This window comes from Hordeum vulgare, chromosome 4H, assembly GCF_904849725.1.
Source record: "Hordeum vulgare subsp. vulgare chromosome 4H, MorexV3_pseudomolecules_assembly, whole genome shotgun sequence".
Taxonomy (NCBI): domain Eukaryota; kingdom Viridiplantae; phylum Streptophyta; class Magnoliopsida; order Poales; family Poaceae; genus Hordeum; species Hordeum vulgare.
The window spans coordinates 50,509,263-50,526,841 of record NC_058521.1 but is presented as its reverse complement, the minus strand read 5'-3'; the positions used below and the strand labels follow the sequence as shown (position 1 = coordinate 50,526,841).

Sequence of the window (17,579 nt, the reverse complement as noted above, 5' to 3'; positions counted from 1 at the left end):
AACCCATCCCATAGCACCTCACTGCTATAGCAAGCTGTGATTTTTGTTACTCCCATGTAGCTGCACGCCCTGAAGAACTGCTGCCAGTACAAGAGAAATTTTGGTTCCATCGCCTTTGACTCCCATCTTCGGGTGTGTGTCAGTGTGTGTGTGTGGGTGGGTGGGAAGGGGTGGGATGAGATATCACATCTTCAAGAGTTTTATGTTCTTTGCCAACGTCTAATGGTGATTGTAGTTTTGGTAAAATAAATCTATTCAGACAAATAAGACCTCACACAATGTAACACGCTTGGTTTTCAAATAAACTGTCCAAAGACAAAAAATATTCAAATATGTATCACACGGATAAATTTATCATGGGCATTGCCCCGGGCCGCAATGGCCATTACATTTTCCTCTCTTTCATCAGGCTCCTCCACGCTCAAATCCAGGTCGCAGTTTGTGAGTCTGTCACCATTCTCGTGAGCTCCCTCACTTCCTCAAAGAGGTCGGATAATTGACAACCATTCGAAACTGATGTAGCAACGGCCTGCGAGGAAACATCGGGGTCATACGAGGCGAAGATGAGCTCCTTCAAAAATAGCATATTCTTGCAACGCATTCAATTTGAGCCTGCAAGCATACGTCAATCACGTCCGGACGCCACATCGATCGTGCCACACGGATTAGCATGAAGCACAGGCGCGGTCACATTCAACCTCTCCTCTCATGCATGAAGATACCTGCAACAAAGCAAATACTCCCTCCGTATCTAAATATAAGTCTTTTAAGATATTTCACTAGGTGTCTACGTACGGAGCAAAATGAGTGAATCTATACTCTTAAGTATGTCTATATACATCCGTATGTAGTCTATTAGTGAAACATCTAGAAAGACTTATATTTAGGAACGGAGGGAGTATTAGTTACCAACCTAGTGCAAAAATGGTCACATATTTAAAATTGCGCCTGACTTTAAGATAATTTGGCGATTCTAATAATGTATTCATGATTTTTAAAATATTTTATAGTATAACAAGTTTCATGTATTTAAAAAAAATGTTCTAGTGAAGTTAAAAATTGGCGTGTTTTTTATTTTATTCCATTTTATTTTACAAATTATTTTTTTTCTATTTTTAGTTAGTGAAAATTCTTTAAATTTAAAACGAGTTGTCCAATTTCGTGGCACTTTTTAAATCATGACTATTTAAAAAAAATGAAGAATATTTTGAAATTCGAAAACATTTTCAATTCATTAACCTTTTTGAGAATTTATGGCTACTTTGTAATTTTCGTGATCATTTTTTAAATTCCCTCATCATTTTTTAAAATTCCTTATTTTATCAAAATTCGTGAAATATTTCCAAGTTCTCGAATATTTTTGGAAAAAATGGTTTAATCCATCACAAATCGTAGCAGGTTTTTTCTGTTAGCGAACAACCGTTGATATTTGTAGAGCGGGTGTCATGATAAGAAAAAATGCAGCGTACGAGTGAGCGACGGGCCCGTCCCATAGGGTGTCGCTCCGATAGCAAGACATGCATTTTGTGACTCAAGTATCGAGCTATATGCCATGAAGAACTGAGCGGGGGGCACATAAAATCTTCAAGAGTTCTACTATTCCTTTCTCAACTAAAAACATGCTATTAATTAAAAGACCTCTTCAAATCCATAAAACATGACGCATAAATTGCATGCATTGATTCTTCAATTAATAGATGAAGTCTAATTAATACGCATGCAACTAATACTACTGTAATGTGCCTTAGCGTTTTGAGATTATTTGATTTTTATAAGATGCCTAATACACCGAGACGGAGGGAGTATTTTCTTTGCCGACATCTAATGCTGATCGTAGTTTTGTCAAAATAAAATTAGTCTCATTCTTTTTGGGCGGTGCCATGAACTTAGAGAATTTTGTGCCTCACACAACTGCCATGAAGTTAGAGAGTTTTGTGCCTCACACATCCAATAGTTCGGAGTTGATGAGTTTAGCGTGTCAAGTTTTTTTTTTTTTTTGGTACGATTCTTTGTGAAGTTGAAATTTCATGGACACCATGATGATGATATTTTGATTCGACAGCATGAACGATGATATTTTGATTCGACAGCATGAACTTCTAGAAGATCATCCCCGGGCAAGTAGATACATGGCATGCACAACATGTATCTACACGCCGCTGATCACCTCCTGATCCCAGGTAAATATATGTTCCATCCTTGCACTGATCTGTAAAGTTCACAAACATACGCTTATCTCTGAGTTATTGCCGCATTTTGTGAGCCATGTCAGGATCACCGAGCTGTGTTGGACTCTGAAACAGTGGAGACAGAATTGTGACATGGCAAAATTGTAGCTACTCCCTTTCCTTTATACGTACTAAGTAGACTGCAGCTAGCTAGCTAGCACTTTTCGTGAGCACTTACAAGCATGCATCCGTGCAGTCGATTGCAAAAGCCAAAGTAGGTATACACACATTCTCGCTCGATCAAACACTAGTACGTACCCCAGTACGAGACACCATTTCCACAAAACCGTAGTATTTACTTCACGCCCGCCTAATTAATGGTGACAGTGCAAGAGAATTGAGACGCTTTAATTCTCCTCGGAGCTGGAGTTGCAACTAGGGGCGGGTGGTGGCGCTGACGGGCAGGTAGACGTAGTGGCCTGCGCCAGCTTCTTGAGCTTGGCGATGATGGTGACGAGCTTGTTGTCGAGCCGGCTGACGATGCACCGGGGCAGCCACCCGGCCGCCGGGTCAAGCTGTACGACGTAGGTGACGATGCAGGACTCGACGCCGTCGTGGTCGGCGTCCAGCTTCTCGACGACCCACCCCGACTGCAGGAGCAGGCCCCGGCCGACGGAGCTCCGGCCCTTGGAGTCCCGTGGCAGAAGGCCCGCCGCGATCTCCTTGGGCAGCGACGCCACGGCCACCACCAGCGTGCCGTCGTCCATCGTCTGCCGTCGCTCGTACACGACGAGGTCGCGGCGGCGGAAGAGGCCACCCGCCGGCCGCTTCGAGGTGTCGCCGAACTTGAGGTGGATGATGCTCAGGTCCTCGCCCAGCTCCTTGATGTACGTCGCGTCAACCAGGTCAGACTCCCACTGCTGCACGTGATAACAGCAACAGCACATTGGATTGGTAAAATGCTCACTGGAGGATATTTTTTTGTATAGTGAACTCCAGCTAAGCGTAACTAGTTGGCAGGGTTAATAATGCAATGTTAGCGGACTAGCCTTTCTTGTGAGGAATATCAGAACAGTAGCTACATCCAAAACGGTAGAAGCTCAGTCTACCAGATGAGGGAGGAACAGGACCAATGGACCATCCGAACATGCATGGTGGGCAACCTAGCGCCATGATCACCGAGTGGTGTACTTAAAGAGGTTAGGTAGGAGTATTGATATTTTGCACCCAGCCTAGTTACATAACTTTCGAGTCAAAGAATGGCCACTGCACGTTCGTCTGTCCTATGCATCTTATTTTGTTTGCGTATATGCAAATTCACGGTTCGACTGTACTCTAAAAATATCACATGCCTTCCTTGTAGGCCTAAAAACAAAGTTACCACTAATATCGGCACTTTCAAGGGTTTGGATATCCAGTTCCTAAGTTTGCTGTTTAATTCCATTTTATTCTGTATAGTTGGAAGGAAGATGCATCTGGCTCCACATGCGCGTGGGCGTGGCCATATGGGGCGGCCATGCATGTCTGCATGCGATTGCCACCGATTAATCACAGATTGCACACATGCATGCATCTAGTTAATCATCCTCGTATGGCGTGCTCTCTGCTCGCTCTGGGATCTCGAGGTCAAATGATTTGGCTCGTACTTGTGGGCTCGCAAACTCTCGCGTGCCCGCTCGCTTGCAGCTGCTCCATGTCAGATAGTGGTAAAATAAGTGCAGTACGCACCCACAGAATCAATTACTGCCCCCCTTCACGGTTGGCCTGTGCAACGCTAGGCAGGCTGCGAATGGAATTCGGTCACGGGTGTATCAATACATAGACATGCATGTGTTGTTGGGTCGGCAAGTCACGCGACGCGTTACCGTCACCTCCGTGACCAATTAAAGCGGTCATAACTTGTCCAGCTAGTCGAGCCAGCCAGCTGCTGCCAAAGTGGCTCCGAGACTACCATCCCAGTGGTACTACTACCCAGACTAACCCATCATTATTGATAAAATAAGTACACTTCTGCTGGTTCGTGAGCCCAAATCACACACAGCGAATTCTCTGAAAACAGTTACTGTAATACTGTAGTATACAGAAGAAGAAAGAAGAAGAAAAGGAAATGAAGATTTCATATGCGTTACCTTTGCTGCGTCGACGGCGTTGGCGACGGCCATGAACTGCTCCGGCGAGACGGCGTAGAGCAGCCACCGGCTCCGGAACATCTGCCCCGTCCCCGACCGCCGCTTCGCTATCTCCACGCCGTTGCAGTACGCCAGCGTCTGCCACCCGCCGTCCTCCTCGTCGCCGCCTCCTCCCCCGCCGCGTCCGGCGCCGCCCGAGTCCGACGCCGCGAGCAGCTCCTGGATGCAGCTCTCGCTAGCGTAGCTCACGTACCTCCTCAAAGAATCCTCACTTATGGACCTACAAACAAATTAATTACAAGCCGCAAAACACGATCAGGCCTGACCTTCTTGTGATCAGAACTGAAGATCACGATACACTACTACTTGCTGACAAACTAAGAAGCAAAACGGGAGCACATATGTCAACTGATTAGCATTAGCAATCACGTACCATGACCTCGAGCAGACCGAAGGGGAGGAAGATGTGGGGGAGCTGCCATTGCTCATGCTTCTTCTTCTTCTTCTTGTCACGAACGAAGTTTGTGCTTGTGCCTAGGATGATGATGTTTTGAGATGAGGAAGAGAAATGGATGGGCAGGTATAACTATTAGGCTTTCTGGTCGATGAGATGGCCGAGCTATGTAGCTAGCGAGGCTGTATTAGCCTAGATGGAGCAGGTTTAGCTTTTATATATGGAGAGACTGGGGTTGGAGAGGCGAGGTTTTATGACGGAGAGGCAGGAAGAGTGAGTAGGAAACGGAGGTGGAGCCACATGCAGTGATCGGGGCACATGGAGATGCCAGTGACAGAGAGGGCGGTGGCCGGCCGGTGGTGGCTCTGCTCTGCCCTCCGCCATACACCACAGGGTAAAATAAAGACAAAAGGGCACTAGAAAAAACGCAAATATTTCTGTACTTTGCTCTCCATCATGCTAGTACCAGTATTTCTTTTGCTACTACCTAGGAACTTGGAACTTTACAGCATGTAACTTGATGAAGAGTTGTTGCATGTACATCACTAATTTGCCTAGTGCAATATGTGGAGTACAATGTTCAGAAAGTCTTGATTTGCACCAGAGTTGTTTGTAAGGTGATTTAGTGGTTGCATTTTAGCTGTGTATTTGATTAACTCTAGAGCAGTGCAAATGCTAAAGGTGGTGGTAAGGATATATGCTTTTCCTTTGGAGTTTGGAGACCATCACAATAAAGAGACGAAGAAGCAAAGGTAGATGCCGGGGGAAGGTTTCTGCACATGGCATGTTGGCAGGACTGCTCTACAAAGGAAAGAATTGTGGGCTTTAAGAGACTGATTTAATTATGGTTAAGTGAGGTTAAAGTTGTGAATCAAAGGAGAGGTTAGAGGATTGCTTTTGGGGCGCTTGTCCTTCTTTCCTGTGGGGTTTGGGGGCTATGATATGCTCTCATTGCCTATACATGTGCCAACCAAGCTCCACGTCGGAGCCAAGAGGACCATCGTGACCCTTTCTGTCAACTAGAATTGGTTGTGATATTCAAAGGGGTACTTAGGAAGTAGTAGGTGCCACATTTAGTAGCTCCCGACGTGGAAGAGGTGAAATGTGATAAAATGTGCAGGCTGGCAGATCAGAGTTGCCATGAGAAAATAAGTTTGTCAAATCTAGACCAGATTTTGGTTGTTTAACCTGTTGGGACATAAGAAAGAGCTTATGCACTATAAGTTACTTTGCTTGTTTTGGAGTAAGCTCGTTCTCATGTCCCATCAAAGGAATGATACTCCCTCCGTCCCAAAATAAATGACTCGATAGTGACTCAACTTTATACTTATTAAAGTTAGTATAAAATTGAATCATTTTTAAGTCATTTATTTTGGGACGGAGGAAGTATTACTTAGGACACCAATAACGCGTTGACGTTCCGTTAGAGAGGTCACCGAATGAACGAAAGTTCCCTACAAAAGGCTTGTTTGAGCTAACAACATCATCCCGGAGTGTTCCCTAGAAAAACTACTCTCACTGAACGCTCGTGAATTGCCATGCTATAATAGATCCATTTGTCATGCTATTGCAGACAGATTTGCCATGTTGAAAAAAAGGCATGCTAGCAGAAAAATTGTCGGGAATTTGCCATATCGTGGCAGAGTAAATTGCCATGCATACCGGAGATTTTCACATGACAATTTTTTTTTGCCACCTAGAGTATGAGAAATTTGCCACAAAATGACAATGATTTGCCATGTTACAAGAAGATAAATGACATGATATAACATAGAGATTTGTGATGCTGCAGAAAAGAATTGACACGCGTGTCTTCAGGAATTTGCCATGCTGCGTACGAAGAACTGCCATCCTACAAATATAAATTACCAAGATGCTAATATAGGGAAAAAAAGTTCCCTCACAAAGTGGCAACGGAGCGAAAGATTGCGTTTTGCCCAGGCCTTCCCTCCCAATGGTCTTCTCATCGAACACGCTGTGATTTGTGCAAGAAGATCGGGCAGGCCACATGGTGTTTGCTTGGATTTTGTTGGGAGCTGACATCAGTTCGTCAACATTTAGGACTGTATTTGATGATGGAAAATCTGCTATCAGAGCTTCAATAGTCTTCTGGAATCAACCCGAAGGCACTGGGTATTTTCCTTTTGAAAAGGAAAAAAGGTCCTTCAACCAAACAACGATGACAAAGGAAAGAATGATAGTGTTGCGCATCCACTCACAATGACATATAGAGAGGAGGTGAGTGAGAGGAATTTGGTGTGATGGTCGTCTCCCTTGAGGTGGATCGAAGAAGATAAATGTCAATGGACGACCAACGCGGAAACTACATGAACCATATTTTTCATGATTTGGATGGGTACATTTTTTTGTTGGCTTTACCCAATTTAAAAGTTACATAGTTTACCTATTTGTCATGATCTTGTGACATATTATTATTATTATTATTATTATTATTATTAGCTCAAGCTTTTTTTTGTGGAAGATTAATTTGCTCAATCTGAGAATCGATCCATTTATTAGGATGGCCGAGTAGCTGATTGGCAGGACAACTAAGTGCTTATTTGTTTGGGTGTACTAAAATATGTTAAACTTTCTGAAAGTTTAAGAAATTATGTCAAATTATGCTGAACAATGCGGCTTGTGACACCACATTATTCATGTGCTATGTTGGATACGACCATAATGCATATGTAAATTCTCTAGTGGGCATCTAGCAGATATCCTGTCATGAGAGTTTGGCTTGTTAATTAGTTTGATAAAGATAATAAGATAAGTTAAAACCCGTTGGAGTGAAAATGTAAAGTATGGCTTGATTTTAGGAATAGGATATTGTTTTTCACTATTTTTCCACAAGTAAACGATCTACGACGGTGTGCCTTGTTTATTTTAACCGTGAAATTGGGATGACCAACCCACAAAATAACTAAAAAAATAGCATACCTCTCATCGTCATAATAACCGTTAATTTGATTATTTTGGTTAAGGCTGCTCTAGCAGAGTCGCCGTCCCATTAAGGATCATCATAATATAAAGTCATCCCCCACCTCGACAACTACACGTGGCAGGAATAAGACAAAGACGAGGTCACCCTCTCAGCACTCCAGCATGAACCGTGTAGGAGCGTCACATAAGGATGTGCCCTCGTGCATAACATCCAACATCGAAGTGATGGACTCAAAATCAAGCTAGGATGCTAAAGCGACAAATTTTAACACCCATGATATGAAAATGTCGCTAACCGACTTTTCACGCTCTATGTAATCACTTTGTATACAACATTTGGTCAATTTAACTAATTAAGCGTTCAATTCCTAAAATATAGTTGATGTCATTTGAGTTTGTGTGTCGTCTTGGCAGCCTCTATATATTATGGAGCACATTTCACATGGACAACTCTAATATTAGAGTTGCTATTAAGGCCCCTCCCAGTGCTTCATTTTCTACAGATTCTAAGCATGCCACGCAGGCGAAAAATCTGTTGTAGCAAGGTAAGTAAGAGGAGAGAGATGAGTGTGGTGATCCCAGGGAAAAACAATGTCAAGCATGTGGACCTAGGCAAAACGCTTAAATGAAAGAAACCCACGAGTGCATGAAGAAGTTTGCTTGCTCAATCATTTAATGGAGCATGTTTAGCTACAACAAGTTAAGCAACTATGCATTAGGGACTTTAGTTGCTAAACTCTTTAATGTGCTTAGCACCTTATCTTAGCACCAATATATTGGAAGTGGCCTTAAGGGCTTATGGAACACATTTCACACGGACAACTCTAGAGTTGATCTTAAGGCCCCTCCCAATGCTCCATCTTCTACAGGTGCTAAGCATGCCACACAGGCGAAAAACCTGATGTAGCAAGGTAAGTAAGAGGAGAGAGATGAGTGTGGTGATCCCAGGGAAAAACAATGTCAAGCATGTGGACCTAGGGAAAACACTTAAATGACAAAAAACACCAATGCATGAAGAACGTTGCTTGCTCAATCATTTATGAAGCATGTTTAGCTACAACAAGTTAAACACCTATGCATTAAAAACTTTAGTTGCTAAACACTTTAATGTGCTTAGCACCTTGTCTTAACAGCCATACATTGAAGTGGCCTTAAGGGTCAGTTCTTTTGCAGCTTCTACTAGCTTATTAGCAAAATAAGCCAAAAACTCAAAAGAACTCGTTTTCAAGAAGCTAGCTTAGTTTATTTCCATCTCCCTCTTCTTCACAATGAAAAAAACTGGGGGAGAGTGGCTTCCCACATCTTCTGATTTAAATTGAAGGGGTATACCGAAGTGACCCTATTCCTTGCTCATATTACACGAAAAATGCCACTGTGTCCAGGCCCGCGTCCAACCGAACATCCAAAAACAATTGGGAGACAAGCACGCACTCGATCCCCTCTCCTCTCGCTCCTGCAGATAGAAAAGCTAGGTTTCCTCGCTAGCCGCCGCCACCGCACCATGGCTCATCTACTCCTCAGCGCGAAGGTATGTGGTGACATGGATTATGGCTAGTCCCCACGCTCCTAATATCCTCCCTCGGGCGTAACCCCCTCCTCCGGTGTCACTAGTGTAAAAACGAGCATTAGTCCCGGTTGGTAAGGGCCTTTAGTCCCGTGTCACCAACCGGGACTAATAACTCACTACTAAAGGCCCCCTTTAGTCTCGTTTGTCCACGACCCGGGACTACTGTCCTTCCACGTGGCTGGCAGCGGGCGCCGGGGCGGGGACCTTTAGTCCCGGTTGGTGACACCAACTGGGACTAGAGATTTGGGGTTTTGGGGTTTTGAGGTTTTGGGGTTTAGGGGTTTATTGTTTATTTTTGCTTTTCATTTTGTGTTCTCCATTTAATTCTTTTTCATTTTAAACATATTTTATGCTACTACATACTGTACACGTTATGCATATATCATAAAATTTCTCGTAGGACCAATCAGATATCATAAATTTTCTCGTACGACTATATGCATACACACACACACACATATATATATACAATTTTTTCTACAGCTTGCACATCATTACATGCAGGCATTAGGTGTAGTGGTATTCTCCGTCGGGATCTATGACATGCTCAAGCAAAAATCCCGTCATTTCCTCTTGAAGTGCTCGTATGCGGTCCTTTTGTATGAGCCTACCCCGCATCTCCGACATCTTTAAAGAAGGAAACCAATATGAATATATTAGTTATGTGTGTATATATTAGGTCATGATAAAAAATTGTGAATAGTGTTTAGATACCCAAGGATGTTTATCATATGTGCGTAGTTCAGTCATAAAGTGAATGTTCTCACAAACGTAGTATGCACATAAATTAGTCCCGTGTTCCTAGTTCATGCACCACTTTACGAGAATAGAATTCAGCCAGATAATAATCAAGCATGTTAATAGTATTGAAACTAGAACTAAAGAGATGCACGGACGTAGCTATTACTACTTAATTACCCTCGGCCATTTCCATGTCAGCTCCTTTTTCCATTTACCGACATATCATGGATGAACCGTGTCCAAACCCTGTCCGGCAAAGAAAAAGAATAAATGAGTCATTGATTAATTGGTATTAGAAAATGAACTAAATTGTCCTACATAGTGCGATAATGATTGAAATTACATGTCGAACATCAACTTCAGGTTCATGTACTCTTGAGGGTCTTTAGTTAGTGAGTCCAGTACTTTAACTTTTCCCTCGTCAACTCTAATAATTAGGACGATCTAGTGGAAAACATGTGTTGTATAAACGGGCATGCATAACTTATCAAGTACTACGTACACTTAACATCGAATAAGCAAAATTGAATTTATAGTACAAGACAATAACACTCACCTGAAGTTGTAAGGAAATACTATTTCTGGTTGGGTATTTAGTACCCTAAAAAACGTATACAAGTTCTCCTCTGTTTCATCTTTGTACTCTACTAGCATATTTTCATTAATGGTATTTGGGTCAATGAACCCAATGCCAAATACTCCATCTCTTTTCATTTCAAACATCTTCATTCTGTATAACACCACAAAAAAGAATATAGTGAGGATAATTACACGCAATGAATAAGTTGATGAGCTAGAGACTTAAATTACATAAAGAAATCACTTACACACAATAGAAACTCACGAGAGATTTGTCGAGTGTGTCTTGATTGAATAACTGAAAAAAATTCTGGAAACTCAATCCACAAATCTTTTTCATGGAAGAAATTTTCTCGCTTGACTTTCACCATGAGGCTGTGTCGCCCGACTTTTATTTCCCTCAACTACCAGTAATGCAATTTTTACATTTGCGTTGATAGAAGAGGGACCTCCTCATGGCTAACCAGAGGTTCCCCGACGACATATTTCCATGCTAGTGCCTCCTCTTCCACCCTCGGGATTTCCTCAGCGCCTAGGAGTTGTTCAACAGTGACATCGGCCTCTCTAGCCATCCTTCTCACAGCGTCGCTTACCTCGATACTCACCTTGAGCGGCGAGATCGATTGCACTGCCTGTTCTCCCAGCTGGGGAACTATTTTCCCGCTTTTCTTACTACCGCCAGACTCCTTCTTTTGTCGTGCATGATATGACTTGCTAATAGAGCGTTCATAGTCTAATCGCCTTCTGTCTAGAGGCAGTCTAGCAAGATTCTCGAGAACGCGTTGTACGGTTTTCAGAGGTACTATCTCCTTTGGCGGCGAGGACAGTTTCGGTCCAAAATGGGCCTTCAATTCGGAAGCCACTTGGGCATTGGTTTCCTCCTCGGTCATCTCGTAATCCAACTTCTTTTTGGAAGGAGGGGAGGGTTTCTTTCTTGGTGCTCTCTTCAGCTTTGGAGTCCGCTGACGCTCCAGAAATCGAAATGGCAGTGGACTCGCGCTCGGCTTCGTCTCAGGGTGGCGGGGTGGAGTCGGCTGACGCGATGGCGGACTCGGGCTGGGCTCCATGCCGGGGTGGGGTGGAGTCGTCTGACATGGTGGCGGACAAGCGTTGCGCTTCGTGTTGGGGTGGGATGGAGTCGGCTGACGCGTCGGAGTTGGAGGAGGAGTCAGTGGCCTTGGAAAGACGATGCAGTCCTTTCTCCATAAGCATAGACCAGGTAAGACTTCTCGCAGTGTTTGGTGCTCTTCACCTCCAGGAAAGTCAAGCCCTAGTGACTCATATCCCGGCATCACTTCATCCACCCTGAAACGAGCATAGCCAGCTGGAATTGGATTGCAATGGAAGGTTGCATCAGGGGGATTTGGTAAAGCATAGCCGACTGCTACCTTCATGGATATGTTCTTGAGTTTCACGTGTAGATCACAACTTTTTGCCCCTATGATTTCATCCGCGGGGAAGCGAGCCAGCAGTGCATCGTCTACCTGGACCCCCGTGGGACCTATGCTGCTTTTTGGCATCGATGGGACGATACTATCCAATGCTGGATTTGGTTGCTCCAGTCGTTGAGACGCCCTTTGTTGGCTAAGTGTGTCGATCTGCTCTTGCTGCCGTAAGAAAGCGCGTTCCAACTCCGTGTTCTATGATTCTACCGTTTCAAGCCGGTCAACATACTACTTCTTCTTGGCTGCCTCCTGATTCTTCTTTCTCGAACGGCTTCTGTAAGAGTCGTTCTAGTCCTGAAACCCCTCAACCCATGGAACAACACCTTTGCCTCGTGTTCGTCCCGGGTGTTCAGGATTCTTGAGGCCGCGTATAAGCTCGTTGTTCTCTTTGTCGGGCTGGAACACCCCCGCTTGAGCATCTTGTATTGCATCAAGTAAAGCATCAGAGGCATATTTAAGACTTGCCTGCTCCAGAATCTCCCTTGTCCTTGGGTCCAACTTTCCCCCATGCGCATAAAACCAAGTCTTGCACGAGTCGCGCAAATTCAGTATTTTTGGAGTGACCCCTGCATCAATCATCTTTTGCTCACATTCATCCCACTTAAGCATGCCACTCTTGTAGCCACCTGGCCCCAAAGAATGGTGCCACTCTTTTTTCTAAGCATTTAGCATGTTTATCCTCAACCAATCCTTAGTTGTTTTTGATTGCTTGAACTCCACAAATAAGACCCAGTGATCTTTTACCTTCTCGTATTGTCCAGTTAATTTCCGAGTCTTGTCCTGTTTGCCGAAGTCGTCCCATAACCTTTTCTTCCACTTGCAGAATTGTGTGGTCATCTTCTTAAGAGCACACTACTTCACTTTCTCCAGTTGTGCATCTAAGACATGCTCTCGTAAGGTGAAAGGTGACACGAGTGTATCCCAAAGCAATTTTTTTGCTCTTTCGTTCACAAAACTAACTTCTCGATCTTTCTTTGGCCTATTTCATTCTTGAACAGAGATCGGGAATCGGTCCCTGACAATAACTCTGCATTGACATATAAATTTGTCCGCATTCTTTTTGGGAGCAATCTATTCGCCATCTAGTGTGCTCTCTTCGATGTTGTACTTTATGCACTTGGGCAACTTTTTGACCGGGCCTCGTAGTGCCCTGCTTGTAGAAGATTTGCTTGATCCGAAAGGCTAAAAGAAGAAAGATTCATTAATATATATATATATATATATATATATATATATATATATATATATATATATATATATATATATATATATATATATATATATATACATGTAATGATGATCATCAGCGGCCTTATATATATATATACCTTGCCGGTCTTTGTTAATTGAAGGCCTTCATTGTTTGTGTGCCCTTCGTTTGGTTCTTCATGAAATATCCCTCACCGGAATCGTTCAAATATTGTGAGACGTCATCTGTAGGTTCATTCTGTGTGTTTCGGATAATGTCGAACATGATATTCTCTTAATCGTCATGGTCGTCTCTGCCGCTAGCATGCATAGCTTAACTAATCGAGAAGAAAGATAAAACAATTTAGTATTCACTTTAGCTAGCAAGATTATCATATATATAATATCACTAATACATCGAATAATCCACTTAATGCATCATCGAATATTATCAAATATAATCTTGAATACATCTCGAATATTATCACTAATACATCTCGAATATTATCATATAACATCACTAGCTAATACAGATCGAATATTATCGAATAATCTAGTTCACTCGCAGTTCCTCGGGCGCGAGCGATGGACAACCAAAGAGAAGGAACCATCAGAGGATCATAGCTCGGGTGAGATCTGTGAAGAGCCTTCCACGTATTGGAGAACCTGATGTCCAACGCAACCATGTAGCCACGGACATGCTCGTCCTCCTCCGTGACACGACAACGTGCAACCTTTGCGGGGGGCGGCTGGCTCCGCACCGAAAGTGTCCCACGCGACCACCACCAAAGAAGCTCCGGGTCAACGACGGGAGCCCGGTTCCTCATGGCGCCTGTCAAGCACGTTGTCGCCACCGAGTCAACGACAATCATGCGGGCCGGGCATCGTCTACGCCAAAAATGTTTCTATGCAAATTTAACATTTTTGAAATGTTTGATTATGATTTTTGTAATTCTTATTCAGTTGGTTTTGCAAATACATGCCAAACTTTTGCAAATACAACATTAAGATATTAACATTAAAATATTTTCAATACATGGTCAACTTTTTTCTATCCTTGGTCAAAATTCCTCAAATGTTTTCTACGCAACTTTTTCTATGCAATTTTTTTTCTATACTATACATATGGTCCACTTTTTCCTATGCAATTTTTTTCTATACTACAAAATTAAAATTATAAAAATCTAAAAAACAAAAAAAAACTAGCTGGTGAAAAAGAAATATCTATGCAAAATTTTTCTATACTATGCATATGGTCAACTTTTTCCTATACAACTTTATTCTATGCAATTTTTTTCTATACTATACATATATATGGTCAACTCTTTCCTATGCAACTTTTTTATGATTTTTTCTATACTACAACATTAAAAGTATAAAAAACTAAAAAACAGAAGAAAAAAAACTAGCTAGTGAAAACGAAACAATCTAATTCCACGTTCATCTACATATATACATATATACATACATTATTTATATATATACTAATTAAGCATGTACACATCTAGTGAAAAAAACCACTCTGAGATCGAGGGGCGACGAGCTCACAACGGGCGAGGTAGGTGGCGACGAGGAAGGCGACAACGAGGCTCGATCAAGGAGGAGGGCGCCCTCGCGTGGTGTCGACGGGGCTTGGCCGGGGGAGGAGGCGCGGGCGGCATCACGGAGAGGAGGCGCGAGCGGTATTGGGGAGGAGGCGCGGGCGGCCGACGTCAGGGGCAACGTCAATCTCCGGCGACGGGGAAGGCGACGATGTCAGGGTAGGCGATGACACAACAACATGGCGGCGTGGTTCGGCGTCGATCGAGAGAATGGAGAACTATCTATTTGCAAAAATTTCTAAGTGCGGCCTTATGTACAAAACACTTTAGTCTCGATTGGTGGCTCCAACCGGGTCTAAAGTACCCCCTTTAGTCCTGGTGCAAGCCACCAACCGGGACTAAAGGTGAAGTTAACCAGGCCAAGCGGCGGGAAGCCCAAGCTCTTTATAGTCCCGGTTGGTGGCTCGCACCGGGACTAAATGGGGTCCTTTAGTCCCGGTTGGTGGCTCCAACCGGGACTAAAGGCCTGGTGTTGGTACGACGAGGTGCGGTGCATGTTTAGTCCCATCTCGCCAAGCGAAGGGCACCCAAACCTGTTTATAAGCCCTGTCGCGGCTCCAACCTCGAGCTCCTCTCTAAAGTAGGCCTATGGACTTAACGAACCTCACTGTGCCGTGTTGGGCCTATTTGCCCCGCGGGCCTGCATCGTGGCCCAACTAATAGTTGTTTTTCTAGTCGTATGCAGGCCACGGTGGCCTAGTAGGCGGTCATTTATTATTATTTTTTAATTTATAGTCCCGGTTTGTGGTGGCAACCGGGACTAAAGGTCTTTTTCCAGTTTTTTTGTTTTTTTGCTTTATTTATTTTCTTTTGTTTATACTTACAACCAAATATTTAGAGTTTTTGAGTGAATCCTTCTGCTTTAGGTCACAAAAGTTATAAACTTTCTGTTATTGATAGTAGTTTTCAAAGTTGAATAGTTTAAATTTAAATTCTTTGAAATTTATGTGAATCACTAATTTGTGAATAACTTTACACAAAAAATAGATTTTTTAGTGATTCTTTTTCATGCTATTTAATATTAGTGTATTTTATCATTATATTAAATTTGGTAATTTTTTAGGTTATTTTAAATTGGTGTTTTAATCAAACATATTTTGTTTAGGTCTTTTAGTTTTATAGATAAAAAATCATTAAATGCATGAAAAATAGCAAATGAATTCAGAAAGGGTTGAAAATTTATGACATGGCTTTCAATGGTGCATATTGATTGCACAAAAAGTCTGGAGTTAAAGTAATGCCTTTGTAACACATGAGTCTTCGTCGAAAACCGCGATACTTTGAAAGAGATTCTCCACTTTGTACACAAAGTGCATCCAGTTTTTGCCTTAACCCTCTCAACTTTTTAGCACATGCTATGTGGGTGAAATGATGATACCATGACAAGTTTCAGCCTTTTCAGAGTTCATTTGTAGTGCTTTTCAATTTCATGGACATTTAGCTCAAAAAATCATTAAATGCATGAAAAATAGCCAATGGAGTGAGAGAGGCTTGAAAATTGATGACGTGGATTTGAATGGTGCATACTGAGGACAAAAACAGTCTGGATTTAAAATAAGTTAAAAGATGAAATGCCTTTGTAACACGAGTTTTCGTCCCAAACCATGATAATTCAAAAAAGATTGTCGAGTTTGTACACGAAGTGCATCCAGTTTTTGTTGAAACCCTCTCAACTTTTTAGCACATGTTATGTGGGTGAAATGGTGATACTATGCCAAGTTTAGCTTTTCTAGAGTTCATTTGAAATGCTTTTTAATTTCAGGGTCATTTAGCTCAAAAAAATCATTAAATGCAAGAAAAATATTTTGTTTACACATAATTGCATTTATTAACTCCTACATAATGATTCTTAGTATATCAAACGTGAAAACACACACATATATATTCCCTAACTCTTACACAAAGATTCCCTCCAGTTTGTCCGAAGTGGGACTTTCCAGATAAGTCTGAAAACTCACTACACAAGAAAGTGATGACGATGAAGCCGGTTGCATCGCAGAGTGGGATCTTGGGGTATAAAACTTTTTCTTTGCGTGTGTCCCTTTTCATTGTAACGATGGACAATCTTAATTATTTAACAAGATGCTTGGGTCAGTCTTCACTGTGAAGGGAGGAATTTCATGAAACTTTTCATAATCTTCTAACATGTCTATCTTGTTCTTCACTCCCAGGATGTTTCTTTTTCATGAAAGAACTATGTGGCGCTTTGGCTCATCGTATGATGTATTCGCTTCCTAATTTTTTCTTTTTCTCACCTTGGTAGAAATGTCCTTCACATAGCAAACTTGCGCCACATCGTTGGTTAGGACGAATGGTTCGTCTATGTACCCAAGATTGTTGAGATCCACTGTTGTCATTCCGTACCGCGGGTCTTCCTTTACCCGACCTCCTTTCGGATTGACCCATTTTCAGTGAAACAAAGGGATCTTCAAATCACGTCCATAGTCAAGTTCCCATTTCTCCTCTATGCAACCATAATATGTGTCCTTTGGCCTATTGGTGTTTGCTGGATCCAAGCGGACACCGCTTTTTTGGTTGGTGCTCTTTTTATCTTGGGCGATCGTGTAAAATGTATTCCCATTTATCTCGGACCCTTTGAAAGTCAATATAGTCGAACATGGTGACTTGGTCAGTAAGTACATATCATCTCCAACAACATCGTCATGCATGAGACGTGTTTGCAACCAACCGCTGAATGACGCCATGTGTGTACGTTTGATCCAGGGATCAGACTGCTCCGGGTTCTCACAGCGTACAATATCCA

The 17,579-nt window shown here is 42.6% G+C and overlaps 1 protein-coding gene across 1 annotated transcript; it reads right to left on the bottom strand.

Annotated features, from left to right (window-relative positions):
* Positions 1-2,303: 2,303 nt before the first annotated feature.
* LOC123451169 lies at positions 2,304-4,990 on the bottom strand. The gene is made up of 3 exons (XM_045128181.1): positions 4,731-4,990; positions 4,298-4,577; positions 2,304-3,088 (listed from the first exon to the last, which is right to left on the bottom strand). The coding sequence occupies exons 1-3, from the start codon at positions 4,784-4,786 to the stop codon at positions 2,576-2,578; spliced, it is 849 nt and encodes a 282-aa protein (XP_044984116.1). The 5' UTR covers positions 4,787-4,990; the 3' UTR covers positions 2,304-2,575.
* Positions 4,991-17,579: the final 12,589 nt, after the last annotated feature.